This window comes from Sylvia atricapilla, chromosome Z (assembly GCF_009819655.1).
Source record: "Sylvia atricapilla isolate bSylAtr1 chromosome Z, bSylAtr1.pri, whole genome shotgun sequence".
Lineage (NCBI taxonomy): Eukaryota > Metazoa > Chordata > Aves > Passeriformes > Sylviidae > Sylvia > Sylvia atricapilla.
The window spans coordinates 53,473,612-53,488,291 of NC_089174.1; the positions used below are offsets into that span (position 1 = coordinate 53,473,612).

General features: G+C 40.8%; 1 protein-coding gene across 1 annotated transcript in view; it reads left to right on the plus strand.

The window, feature by feature from the left end:
* The first annotated feature begins 9,150 nt into the window (after positions 1-9,150).
* The window catches only part of LOC136373985 (guanine nucleotide-binding protein G(q) subunit alpha-like), a 110,943-nt gene continuing 105,413 nt past the window's right edge, over positions 9,151-14,680 (plus strand). Inside the window, exon 1 of the mRNA XM_066339084.1 lies at positions 9,151-9,682. Within this exon, the coding sequence (XP_066195181.1) occupies positions 9,547-9,682 (136 nt within the window). The 5' untranslated portion in view covers positions 9,151-9,546. The remainder of the gene's footprint in view (positions 9,683-14,680) is intronic.

Consider the following 14,680-nt stretch of genomic DNA (forward strand, 5'->3'; position numbering starts at 1 on the left):
CCAAACTGATTTCTACTCCTTTCTAGGTGGTCTACATGAATAAAGGGAAGAATTTGATATGGCAGAGGGAAGGAAACATAGCTGTAGAGAGAACATCTGTGGTTGAAACACCTGTATTAGCACACAGGGCTTTGCATATGAATTTCTCTTACAACTACTGTCCATTAGGACTGGAATCCCAATGGTCTGGATACCAAATAGAATTATAGGAAAAAGGAGATATACTTCTAAACTGTTTATGCTTGTGGTCTATCCATATGCATGACAAAACAGATCTGGTACTAAAGCATAAAAATACATAACATGAACAAAGCAGTCTAATAGGACAATGGAGACAAAATGGGAATGTAACAGATTAAACAAAGAGTAGGATATACATTTTGTAATGTAGAATTCTAGCACCAAATAATACACTCAGCTCACTGCTAGAACTGGCTCTTCTCAGCATAAAGTATTATACCTAATGTAAGCCGCCATGTAGGACTTGATAAATCTTTGGTGAAGACCATGGAGCTGTTTTTTTCAATCCAGAAAAGAAAAGACAGAGCAATCATTAAGGTAAAAGAAGATTAACTGAGCATGTAAACAGCAGGAAGATAGAATCAAAACTGCAGTTAAATTGAACTTCAATTTATCACAGAATCAATTAGATTAATCAATCATCTGAGATTATCAAATCCAACCTTTGACCAGACACCACCCTGTCAAGTAGATCATGACACAAAGTGCTCCATCCAGTCATCTGTTAAACACCTCCACGGATGAATGACTCCACAGCCTCTCCAGGTAGCTTGTTCCAGTGCTTAACAACTTCTTCTGTGAAGAAATTCTTCCTAATGTCCAGCCTAACCTTCCCTGGTTCAGATTGTCCTCTCATCCTAGTTGCTTGGGAGAAGAGGTCGACCTCACTTGGCTACAGCCTTTTTTCAAGTAGTTTTAGGAAGTGGTAAGTCTCTTTTTCTCCATGCTAAGCAACCCCATATCCCTCAGCTGCTCCTCAAATGACTTATCTCTAGACTCTTCACCAGCTTCATTGCCCTTCTCTAGACAATTTTTCTGTAGGGAACAGAAAAATTGTGAATGATCTTAGGGTAAAAAAAATGTCTTCATTAATCTTAGAGTGCTGTCTCTCTCATGAGAACACAAAGTGGCATCAAAAATCAATCACTTGGGTTTACTGGTGATCCTTGAAAAGAGTGCAGGTAGATAGTGTATTGGGATCCTTGTGGAAGACATTAAACCTGAGGAGCTGTTGATGTTGGAAAGGCTACATTTCTCCTATTGGAACTTACACTTGAGAATACCATGTTATTAATATGATTTGTGAATTACAACATATATTTGGGAAAGGTGAACTGTATAGGGATCAAGGGACAGAAAGTATTGATCCTGACTGGGAGACCACTGTACACTGCAAGTAACATGGGACAGTGCAGGCAGCTGCCTGTGGTCAGCTCCTGCTCAGCACTGCCATGATACTGATACTTCTGCATGGACTTGCCCTTAAACAGGCCTGTTTTCTTGTAAGGAAGTTAGAGATGACCTCAGGTAACTGAAAGGGTGAGTTTCTTTCCCCAGACAGGATCTGCTCTGTGCAGTGTGCCATTGGAAAATCCATTGGGGCACTCTTTAATGCTGCATGGAGTTCCCAGCCCCTGAGAAGATGTAAGATGTTACCATCTATACCCCTCTTCTTAGCCTGTCCTTTTGAAGTAAGCTTATTAAGCCACTTCTTAGTGGGCCTTTCTCATTGAAATCTAGAAAGACTTCTGCACCAGCTCACTGACCTCAACTCACACTCCATGCAGAACAGATGGTATTTGCTGTTATTAGGACAAAGAAACAGAGGTTTGCTTAACTACTTTTTGGAAATCAGAATGGTAAAAAAAGAAAGATTATTTCATTAGAAGAATTTTGAACTATATAGGGAAAATAAGGAAGTACTAATGCATATATGATACACTAGAGAGAATTTTGACTTTTTCTTTTGTTACAATACTACCACCTTAAGTAGTTAGTCTCATCTGTAAAGAGACTAGCAGAAAATGGGTATAACAATACTTTAAATAATATGCACATTAATACTTTTCAGCTGTTAAGCTGAAAGCACAGAACCCCAAATAAAGCTTAGCCTATGTGCAAAGACAGGCTTTTTTTCGGGAAAAAAATCTTATTAACAAAGGAATACTAGTAAACATATAAAAGTGCTTTGATTATGAGCACTGATGATGATCTTGAACTCAGAAACTATGTATTATAGACAAACCTGGCCATTATGAGATTAAACACTTTCAGTGAAAAGTTTTGTAATGTCAATCAGCATATGGGTCAGAATTGTAATTCTTTAAGCATTCTTTGTAACTTGCAATAGTAATAATGTAAAGGAACTCAAAAAGTAGATTTACAAGTTTAATTTATTATAAATTGCAGTGGGAGTTCCCAAATCACCTGAATAACTAACAGCTTTTTGAAAGCTATCTGGAAAAGTAAATTAAATTAAAAAATAAAAAAGTGAATTAAATTTAAAAGTAAATTAAAAGTCAGGTTCTCTCCACTGTTAATAGCACATTACCAGAAACTTAAAATGGTACTTTGTATTGTTAAATTTCTCTTCTATCTGACTGGTATTTTACCCATCAAAACAAAATTCAGATTTTCTATCTTTTTGGATGGAAAGAACAGTAGGGGGAGCTCAAAGCTTTTTTTTTTTATTATTTTTCTTGTAAATCTCAGACTTCTGACTAGTTTCTTAGCAGAAGCAGGTATTGATGACAAAAGTTTCCCCTCATAAATATAAGAGATTTGAATATCCTAGATAATTCAAAATGCAGCTACAATTATTGTCAGTGTACAAACTAAAATGTAACTATTTATTCTTCTGAAAATTTCCCAATTACTTTAAAGTTTTAGTTCCATTAAACACTATTTTGGAGTAAGAAAAATTATCTTCTTTCAATTTCCTTAAATATATAACAATCAAAACAAAACCAAAATTTCAGAGGATTTATATGTAGATTCTATGTAAATCAATGGAAACTCACAATTCAAAATACAACCAGATTAGGAAGCAATCCCATAGAAATACAGTACCTGACAGCCTGCTTCACAATCATACCCATACCAAAGTAATACACAGGTTTTTATCCAAATTGGTATTTAAACAATCTTAGCACTCTCTCCAATTCTTTATATTTGTCCAAAGCAGCATTTTCTAAGTGTTTAAAAGTCTCTTTTCTCTGTCTCTTAGGACAAATGAAACAAATGTTATCCTTTTCCCTACCAATGGATTTCTGTAATTCCCTTAAATATTATTATAGATTCACCAATCTTCTTTAAGAGTATAGAGCACTATCTAAATTCCATGTTAATTGCAGGGGAATTTGGCTAATAACAGTAATCACTGCGCTACTATTGATAGCTGTGCATCTCAGACGAGAATTTTTTGTATTCCTGCCCAAATTTAAGTTCACAAATCATCCCATACTGGTTCAGTAAACATACTATCTGGCTATCTGAGGTTATAGTTATATAAACTGAGGTTACAGGCATAACTGAAGTTATATAACTGTAACTATAGTTATAAAATGAGGCTTACAATTCAACCCACATTTTTACTTTAGTATGTAACTAAGTGCCTTGACTCCTGCTCAGTATTTCCCAAAGTATCAAATGGAAGCTATTACTGTGCTATCTTCCAACTCAGTTTTCTCCACTACTTTAAATATTTCCATGGAAATACAACTTTTGTCAAGAATTTGTGTATGCTTTACCTAAGACTTAATGAGGGCCATTTTTTCTAAGTACTACAAGTTTTCTAATAGATTTTCATATAGAGAAAGAAACATACTTTCCCTATTACTATACTTCCACTGGATTTCTGATTTCCTGTTTTCACAGGAAAACACTGATCACCTGTTGTCTTAAGATCCTTCTGTTGATTCACTTTAAAACCATAAATACTTGAAGCAGTCCCCTGATGGACTTCTGTTATAATGTTTTAAATTATATGTATCAATAAAAATAATTTAATTGCTCATCTGAGAATGCAGTTGACTAGGTCATAACTTTTATCCTTATGTCACTTATTCCTCACACATTTCCATATGATTTTCATTAGGAGATTTTGTAGTAATGTGCAAAATATATTAATGCTCATATTAATACAAGACATGAAGCATATACAAAGTACAGAATTCATTCCTAAAGCTTCTAAATTCTTGCATTTAAATTGTATATAAATTGCATATTAAAAAGATAATTCTATGAGGTATTATTACATGCAAATGGGTATTTATTTTCTGTTCATCTTCACTGGAAAAATAATTTTTCACTTTACATACTAAACTTTGATGGAAGATTGTGAAAAGTACTGAAGAATGTTTTGATTTTGTATTAGCCTTCCATTATAAAATTATGGGCAATGAGATAGTTATCCATGGTCCCTCCGGTAATATACTTTGGATTGCAAGAAAATAACCTTAGCTGATGCACTCTTTGGATGATGGAAAGATTTATAAGTAATACTTTTCCAAGAAATACTAAAAGAACTACCTCTGTCTGGGTAATGTGTAACTCTTGCCCTCCTGTCCTGTGACACAATGAGAGCTGGGATGGGCATGAGGGCCTATCAGTTTATGCTTTCTAATGGTTAGACTATTTCTGAAATAGTCACTAAACAAACTGGAGGAGTTACACTATTACAATGTATATGTTAAATATCTTAAAGGGAGCTCAGTGTCTACTGAGCACAGACACTACTGTGTATGATAATGAAAAACAATGCAATTCCATTGCAAATGATAGAGTTACTAGGCTATGAAACTTAAATTAAATCAGAATTAAGAAGCATATATCCAAGAGTAGACTGTAGAGTAAGAGTAAAAGCTAGAATAAAATGTTTGAGATCTTAGATAAATAATCCAAACATATAGTGCTATTAATCCAGCAGAGCATGAGAAGTCCTACTGATGGCAAATGGACTAGACACTATACTAAGTCTCTCACACATAAATATGTGTGATTGTATATATTAATAACTTATTTTGGACTTGCACAAAAATAAGAAACCCATAAAGAATAAAAGCCACCTTGTTAAAAATTCAAGAAGCTGAAAGAAAAATGTGATGTGATGAAAATAATAAATGCACATAAAAGGCATTTTGACAGAAACAATAGTATTTCTAAGATGCCAAAATATGAATTTTTAATTTACATCATGGAGATGGAAGATTAGTATCCCCCCTACTATATCCTGGGCTGAACGCTTCATCACAGGCTTTGCTGAAACTTTTGGGAGGAGATTTTAACCTATATAACTGTCAAATAATAAAAATACAAATAAGGATCCACAAGTGACATCTATTTAATGGTAAAAGCAGTACAATAAGACAAAAGTAATCAGAGAAACAGCAGGTGCCAATACTGAAGACTTAAGTATTCCTTTTCAGTGAGTGGCCATATTACTGTAGTATCAGTTCATACCCTACCAATTTATTAATGTAATTTGTGTCATGTGGCTATGTCAAGCACGGCGAGACTTTTTGCTTTGTTTTGGGTTTTTGGGTTTTTTCAGGGTTAAAATTTATGAATGATCCTGTTCCACCAGACTTGTGCAGAACAATACAGGAACAACTGGGTCATGAAGGTGATCCAGCAGCTTATTCCCACAGAAGGGGTGGTCTGGATCACACTGTGCCTACTAGACGTTTTCCATGAGAAGGATTGAAGGGTCAACCGAAACTTTGTGAAAGACAATACAAATCCTTAAACTAACAGCAAACTCTGAGAAAATACCCAGTCAAGCAAGCGAGCAAGCAAGCAAACAACGAACAAACCCTGACGACCAAAAAATTCCCATCCAACACAATACACCAGGCTCAGTTCGGCGCACGGTTGAGGAGCCAGGGCGTGCGGCTAGCAGCCTGCGCTGCCGAGGCGGGCGGCGGCCGTGCGCGCCGGCGGGGAGCGCTGTGGACAATGCTGGCTCCTGCCCTGCGCCGCGCCTGGGGGGCTTCCCTGCACAGCACCCCTCTTCTGGGGCCGGGGCAAGGTAATACTAACAAGTAAGTCTGAAGAACAAAAGCGTTTCGAAAAATACTTCAGCTTTTTCTGAGATAAGTCATCCATAAGAATCTCGACGTGCAAACAGGTAGAAGAAAAGAAGTGCCTAAAATTCCACATAAATCAGGTGAAAAAACAGGGGGGCTAACTCTTCTCTAGTCATTAGCCTGTACCTTTGCACCTTGGCGGGCCCCTTTTGCTTTGAAATAAGTAACACTGAGAAACATCCAGAAGATAATTTGTCAAAACTACACACACTGGAACAAATGGATATCAGTTGAATGTAAGAGTAAGAATACCAAAGATACAGGTGTTTTATACCATCTTTTCTCCCTGTGTAACTTTCACTTTTAAATTCCCATGGCACTAAGCAACAATAAAATGTCTTGGAGGCAATGGGTTGCTATGAGCCATGCACTGGAGACTGCTTGGATAGAGGAATATGAGATTAGTGCTATAGGGGGAGGCTTCTCGGGAAGTATCTGTCCAGGATTAGGTAACAGTATGGATAGTATCTATGGATAATAATAATAATAATTATTACCTGTATGGGCAATAAAGATTTCTGTCATTTACTGATAGCTGTTATTAGGATAAAATATTTATAAAGGATGTTTCACATTTCAAAACAAAAGCCAACCATTATGGAATTGAGGTCTGGAAAGAAATTTCCTCATAGGTTTATTAGCATGTAATTGTCCATAATGGGGTTCTTCTGACTTCCACTAAGTCATGAAGCAAATGAGTAAAACAGTCTATAATGGCTATCTGCTAATGCCATATTCAGGATTATATGACTCATCCATTAAAAATCTGAAGATACTTATTCTGTAAAGATTTGAAATCAAGTGATATCAAGAAAGTGGTACATACAGATTACAGTTGTAGTCCGTGGGGTGTCTTTTCTCACTAAAAATGCAGAATTAAATGACAGTTCTGCATTTGAGGTACACTGTGTTCATGCCTTCTATACTGACTATATAAAACAGTTAAGGAAGTTTAGTCCAACTTCTTCTAGTGCAGACTATTACAGTTTTTATTAGAACAGTATGCCTTCAGTTTTGGAGAGGATAATGATTCAGTTTACCTAAAGGTTGGAAACTCATTGACCTGTTCCTAACCTTTCTTCAAGATGTGATTCCTAGAGATGATTGCTGTGGATTTGGACATGATGTACAAAACACTCAGCAAGTATTTCTAGTGAGCTTTACCATGCATTCACCTTCACTCTTTTGGACTCCAGGCATTTAGAAGTAAAGTCTAGTACTTACGTCAAAACCCCTCACAATTATTTTCTTCAAGTAATCTCTCTTTTTTTATTACTTGCTATCTCTCTAATTCAGTGTTGCCACTTTAGAACTCTTAACTGCATGTAATATTAATGCATCTGGAACCAGAACACAGTAACAGGTGAATACATAGACACGCTTATATACATACTGGTTTTAAAAGAGAGATTATGCTTTGAATGAAATATAATATATTCCTAATAGTTGGAACTACCCAACTTTGCCTACAAGTCATTGACTGGAATAAAGAAAAAAGATTCCAAGTTGCATCAACCATTTTTATACACTATATATACTAGTACAGTAAGACCTATGTGGAAATCATGCTTTCTTTTAAGCAAATTTTTTTTGTGCTCTAAAATTTTGATCAAATGTATTATTTTCCTCATTGTTTTATTCTCTTTTTTGCTTATTTTTAATTCCCTCATTGTATTACTTATTACGGCAGACCAACCTTAAATAATTTTGTCAGGCCATATGGAAGTTTTTAGGAAAGAGCATATGAATTTCAAAACATATGTCAGCAGGTGCTGGTGAGGTATCAGACATGGAGCTAGTAGATAGAGAGCGATGTGCCTTTCTACCCACTACCTAGGCTAGTACCAGATTCACAGCCGACTTGGCAACATTCCTAGATACAAGCAGCTTAAAATGGAGGTGGCCAAAGGAAGTGCAGGTGTGGGAATTCTGTGAGGAATTTATGAATTCACAAAAACTAGAAGGTGCATCAGTGCATTCTGCTCGATCGTATGTCATCACTCAGGGGCTACCGAAAGCTTTCCAGGGACCGGGCCTGGGGCAGGTGCTGGGGCGAGGGGCGAATAGAACTCACCGCAGCCGAATATCGGCCACACCGGTGGCGTTCCGTGGGATGTCCCAGCGCGTTCGTGCCGAACGCACGGCTTTGCCTTGCCAGCAGGGAGTCAGGGCGCTAAACCTTCTGGGCGCCTGACGGTGTGCGTGTATCCCGCTCCGCCTTCCTATTCCGGCCAAAGGTGGAAAACGCATTTTCGTCTCCTTACTCCTTCCTTTTCTGCCGGCCACATTTTCCGCCAGTCCCTGCCAACCCAACTCATCTCTCCTAGGGTAGGAACCGAGTAAAAATGTGTGCCCACGACTGAAAACAAAGGAAGCGAAAGCAAACACGGCGTTGGGGAAGGCGCTGCCCGGCGGGACGAACCGGAGCAGACACGGCTCCTCGCAGCCATTAGCCGTGAGAATCCGTTCAGCCTCCCCGCGCACCTCCGGCTCTGCCCCCCTCCGCCGCCGGGCGGGGCGGCCCTGGGGGCGGCACAGCGCGGGCGGGGGCTCGGCTGCTGCGGCCGCTCGCCCCCACCGCGCCGCGGGGCGGAGAGAGAGCGGCAGCAGCGGCGGGAGACGGGCCGCCATATTCCTGCTGCACCACGCCCGCGGAGCCCAACCATTTATAAGCCGGTCGAGCTCGACCCCTACTAGTGTCCTCGTTTCCCTTTCCGCTGCTCTGTCGGCACCGCGGGCAGGGCCTAAGCGAGCGGAGCCGAACAGCGGCAGCTCCGTGACAGCGAGCTCCACTTTCCCTCACCACCACTCCCCGCCTCCTGCCTGGAACGGCGAGCGGCCGAGGCGGCGGGGAGGAGCGGCCGCGGGGAAGCTCTTCCTGCCGGGCAGCTGCGGTCTCGCCCACCCCACAGGAGCCGGGCTCCCGCTCCGGGGGCGGGGAGCGGCGGCGAGATGTGTGCGTGTGCGGGGCGGGATTAGTGGGCATTAGCGCTTCCACAGGGGGTGGGGTGGTCGCGTCGGAGGGCGGCGGGGGTGTTCTGCGGCCGCCAGGGACACTCGGGGACCGCGCAGGCTGCGGGCGGGGGGAAGCCGAGCGGCGGGGCGGGGGGCAGCTCGGCTGGGTAGCGCTGCTGCTGCTGCTGCCGCCGCGGTGGATGTTTCCATGTTGTTCGGTGCATGATTTAGAGGAGAGGAGGAGTTGGCAGCGGCGGGTGTCAGCGGCAGGGAGCGGGGATCCGCGCCGCCAGCGGCCCTGCCTTTCTTCTTGCCTCTCTGTGGCATCAAGGCTGCTGTGCCTACGCGCCTGCCCTGCGGCGGCCCCCGGGCTCTCGGAGAGCGCCTGTGCCCCCCGGGGCCGGAGCGGCGGCGGGGTGCGTGTGTGCGAGTGTGCGTGAGGGTTTAGGGGGGGTGGGGGCTGTGTCTGAACCAGTTAGGAAGAATGACTCTGGAGTCCATCATGGCGTGCTGCCTGAGCGAGGAAGCCAAGGAAGCCCGGCGGATCAACGACGAGATCGAGCGGCAGCTGCGTCGGGACAAGCGGGACGCCCGCCGCGAGCTGAAACTGCTGCTGCTGGGTGAGTGCGGGGCTTCCTCCGCCCGGTTCGGGCCGCTCGCCTCGGGCCGCACGCCTCGGGCCGCTGCCGGCGTGCACGCCCCAGGTGCCGCCGGGCTGCAGCCCGGGCATCGCCGACGGCGCGGTCTGTGCCGGGGCGCAGGCACCCGGCGGCGGGCACGAGGCGGCAGCCACGATGCCCGCGGTGCCTCTGGGCGCTCGTCGCCCCCGCCGCAGGGAGCCGCCGGCCGAGCCCCCGCCGCGGGGAACGGGGCGTGTGTGCCTGCCCGGCGGGCATCGTCGGCGGGTGGGTTCGCTGTGGAACGGGAAGCGGCGTTTCAAAATGGAGAGGGAACTGATGGCGGGTGAGTGAGGGGGCTGCGGGACAAGTGGCAAATGTCGATGTGTGTGGGAGAGCGATGGTAGCGAAGCGGATTAAGGGAATCGCTGTGCAGGTCGACGGTAACGGGTGTGATATCTGCATTGTTCCGTGAGCTTCGGGAAGGTTGCATTTTTTTTATTGTGGTTTTTATTTATTGAGGTAAAGTGGGATAAGGGGCTTGTGCTCAGCTTGCGCGCCGGTCTGTAAAAGAAAGGGAGCCGCAAAGGCCCAGATGCACATGCCAAGCTGAGGGGTAACCTGAAGTGTGCAGGATGATTATAGGATCTTTAATGCCGTTGGAATCCACCCACTGGATATAAAAGTCAACTGTATAATTTCTCTTCAATTAAAACAGAGGTTGCTATTTTAGAGTTGCAAGTATGCAGAGGCAGCATTTATCTAATAGAAATTTGGCTTATGTTAAAATTTTCGAATTAAAATATGCCCGCCCGTGGCATCCAGTATGATGCACTGTGTCGTGTAGCTCCCTGGTAATAGCTCCTGCCTGGATTCACAGGCCTTAAAGTATTTTTGCACGGCTATCTGGAGTGTGGATGAGTGAGTACGTTCCAAATGGATATGGGATGTTTTTTCCTTGGGCCATATGTATGGGAAGTAGTGTTTTATACCGAGGAAGTAAACTGCCTTTTCACTGAGGTAAGGCAAGTTGAAAGGAAAAGCTTGGATACATTTTAGAGCTTCCATATTAATGTGGTACTTCCTGAAGGTTATCTTCTGCATATAGAGAAGGTTGGGATCTCTAACTGGTGTGGGAGAGAAGTAGTGGACATGGATGCAGCACTCATAGTAATGACGTTCTGTTGGATTTTGACCTGATTTTGGTTTTTGGCAGTGCATGATGTGACTTCCAAGAGTCACAAAGAAGATAAAATAGATTGTCCTCGCTTAATATTATGGATGTCTAAGTATGATTAATGATAGACACTTGGTTCAAAAGCGGCACCTGTTACTCAGGTCTAGATTTTTTCTGTGTATTCTTGGTTTCTCTTACAATAGTGCTAGAGGTTTCTCCTAGATTTTCAGATATGTTTGAAATTTACTGAATGAGACCAATATATATTACCTAGAGAAGAAATTCAGTTATTCAGTTCTGCAGTTAGCAACGCGAACTTGAGCTGCTTTGCAAGGTCCTTCTAACCACTTACTTAAAGTACTGGGGTAGATGCTGTTAGGCTGGAGCCCACTTACGGCATCACTTTGGACCTGATAATGTGTGGTGATTTGCACAACGGGGAGAAGCCAACCCACAGAAAGAATTAGGGAAAACTCTGTGAAGTTACTGTATAAAAGTTTGCTGGATTCATCATCAATGCCAACTAAGAGTTCCAACAGGCTTTTGAAAGTGAAGGCATGGTGTACTAGACATCTAAAGAGATGAACTTTTGACTGCATGTACTTAATAGCACATCCATATGCCTGGGTAATAAAACCAGTACAGAAATTGTTACGGTGCGTGCATTTTTTGTCTTTTGTTTTGTCATCCACTGTCATGTTTTACTGAAAATGTATGTGCACATTTGGATTAACACTTAATGATCTTGTCTTGTGAAATGCAGTGTGTAGTAAATGACCCTTGGTGTCTTGGTATTGCACAGACTCAGGTTTCAATTTCTAAAACAGTTTTAGGGAAGCTTCTTTCATAAGTGGGTTTATCTTAAGTACCTTAGAGCACTTTTTTTTCTTTTAGTCACTTTCATTGCTTCCCCAGCATCAGCAATTGCTCAGTTACTAAATTTGTTGTTGGTACGAGTCATTCACATGGTTGTGAAACAGACTAAACCATTTTCAAAAGAAAATATATTCATTAAAAATGGTGAGGCTGGTAGCATGAAAACCATCTGAACATGCTTAAAATCATTTGATTTTTTACATTGAATAGATGTTTACTGTTCCATTTTATCTCTTTCCCCCTCATTTTTAGGGGGAAAATCACTAGTGCTGCTTAATTTCATGTAAACATAAGCAAACTTGTTTGGGTTTGCTTTTTTTTCTTTTCTGAAAGTGCCAATTTCTGAGTCCCAGTCTCTTAAGTATTATTGGGTATGAAAAACCCAATAGCGTGTTAAGGTTTTTTACATATGCGACTAAGGAATATCCTTTGACTTGTAAAGAGAATACTAGTGCACTTTAAGCTGATGCTTGTTAAGTGGCTGTGCATGTTTTTCAGACTAGTTGCAAGTGCAAAGTGAAAAGTATTATCTACCTTTCAAGGGACAAACAAGTGTATTTGTGCTAGGTTGTTTTATTATTACACTTGCCTAAAAATTAGATGTATACACATGAAAATACACATATGTAGCAAAGATAAAGAAAAAAATAATCTTTTTGCTTCAAAGGAAAAGGTTTTTTTCCTCCTCAACTTGTGAAAGACAACACTGCCTTCTTGGTAAAGTAGGTTCGTTTTAATGGTTACTGTGTCACACACCCATGCTCCAATACACACTGCTTGATACACTCTTCTAATGTGCTTATGATACCTTTTTACTTTCCATGAAATCAAAGAGTTCAAAATCCAATGTAAATTGTGTAAAGCTTTTAGTGTGTGCTAAGATTATTTGTAGGTATTAGTTTAAAAATAAACACTCTCTGATTAAACGGTAAAATACCGCTTTTAGGTACTGTTTTGTACATCATTATTTGGTGGTTTTTTGTTGTTGTTGGTTGGTGGGTTGTTTTTTTTTTTTTTTTTTTTTTTTTTTTTAATTTCTTTTAACATATTAGAACAGGACAAAGTATGTTTTTGCAGTTGTAGTTGTGGAAGGCCAGAATCCATAAATATGCACTGAAGCTTATTACATAGCAGTAGCTTCGGCTAGCAAAACTTGGCTGTAGTGTTTCAAGACACTTTGGAACTAATACAGTCTTCCACCAAATTTGATTTTAATCTGTATTTTTCAAACTCTTCTGAATGTCATTACTGCTGAATGCTTTGTAAAACACTGTGAGTGTTCTCCACAGCTTACAGGTGTTAATATCCATGCATTGTTTGCTGTTAGCTGTAAAAACACGTTGTTTTTGTAATTAGGGGAGAAAACAAAGAGATTTGTTTTATGTTTGCCTATGCCAATGTGTTCTGCATGCTTTTATTTTAAGCATGTATGTACATATTTATTTTTAAGGTCTTAAGTAGTAAGAGCTAAGTACTTACATACATAATTTTTTGTCTTGCTTCTGTATATGATTTTTTCCTGCCATCCATGTAAATTTTCCAGGGCTCCAGAAAGCAGCATTTGGGTCTGCATGGCAGATTTGTAGCCATAAACCGTCAGTCCTGGATATTGTCTTCCTGTGGGCTCTATACATTAATATCGTACACCGTTTTCTCACTGGGATATGCCTTGAGTATCTGAGAAATTAATCTGCAAATGTTGTACTAGCTGTGCCTTGTGTGTGTCTCTAAACCCTGGCCAGATTAGGTACTGGAGATGTGTGACAGTCCTATTTTTTTGCAGCATATTGGTTGGTATTGTGTCACCTGCAAAGCGTGGCTTTTAATACTTAGGTGCTTCTTATGTTGAAGATAGTGAATGTGTCAGTGAAGAGACGTGACTTGATACAAGTGTCCTTCTATTCTCCCTGCTGTAGCACAGAAAGTAAATGGGCGATAAGCCATTTGAATTGACATGAGCAGCAACCTTATGCCAAAAGATGATTTTGAACACAAGGTGGATATATTTATTATTTCTTAAGCCTGTGTCAGCAGAATTAGATGTTGAACATGCAGAACTTGTTGTATTCACAGAGAGACAGACTTTGTGTAGATACATTGAAGAGGAAATGGGTCTGTTAAGCCAACAATGACAGATTCTTGTTTCATATAATTTCTTCAGCTGGAGAAACAAGCTTCCTTATTTTTCTTATAAGTTGCATTTTTATCAGTCTGCCTTGCTCTCACTGAACTCTTTCAAATTATTTTAGGCAATAGATACAGTACATATTTACTACTGTAAAATGAACAAATAATTAACTTACCTCTTCTTACTTATTGTAGCTAGATAGGTAAATATTTAGCAGAAAGTGTTTCTCAGGAAATATACTTTCATTCTGGATAGTAACGCCTTGATGTATTCTCATATATACAGATATGTCAATATATAGGAACATCTTTTTTGTGGGGTAGGAAAACACAAATCATCATCTGGGTATAAGTATGATAATGTAAAGAACATGTGTTTAGAAAATCTAGGAACATTTATTTTTAGAGCACCACAAAAGGATACTTTGTGTGCAGCCATTAAAAAGGGTTGTTACTCTTTTGTTTTTACTTTTTGAGAAGTGATCTACACCTACCAAAGTTGATAGGAACTAGCAGAGGGTCTAAACAGTTAAAGAATTCAGACTACGTTAGTTTTCTTTACATGTCAAAAAGCCAGGTGGCCCCTAATGTGTGTGTTATACTGACAAAAAGCGTTGAGTAAATGTAGAATGAAAAAATACGTGCTGAGCAGAGGAATCTTTGGAGAATGGGCATTGAGTGTGTGCTGCAAAATGAAGAAATAGTAATTCTGCTCTTTAGTTGCTTCGTATTAATTTGGTTGTTGTATTTTCATAGGGGGAAGCACTACCTTGTAATCTCTGCAAAACTAATCACAGATAGGTGTGAAATAAAGGAAGGTA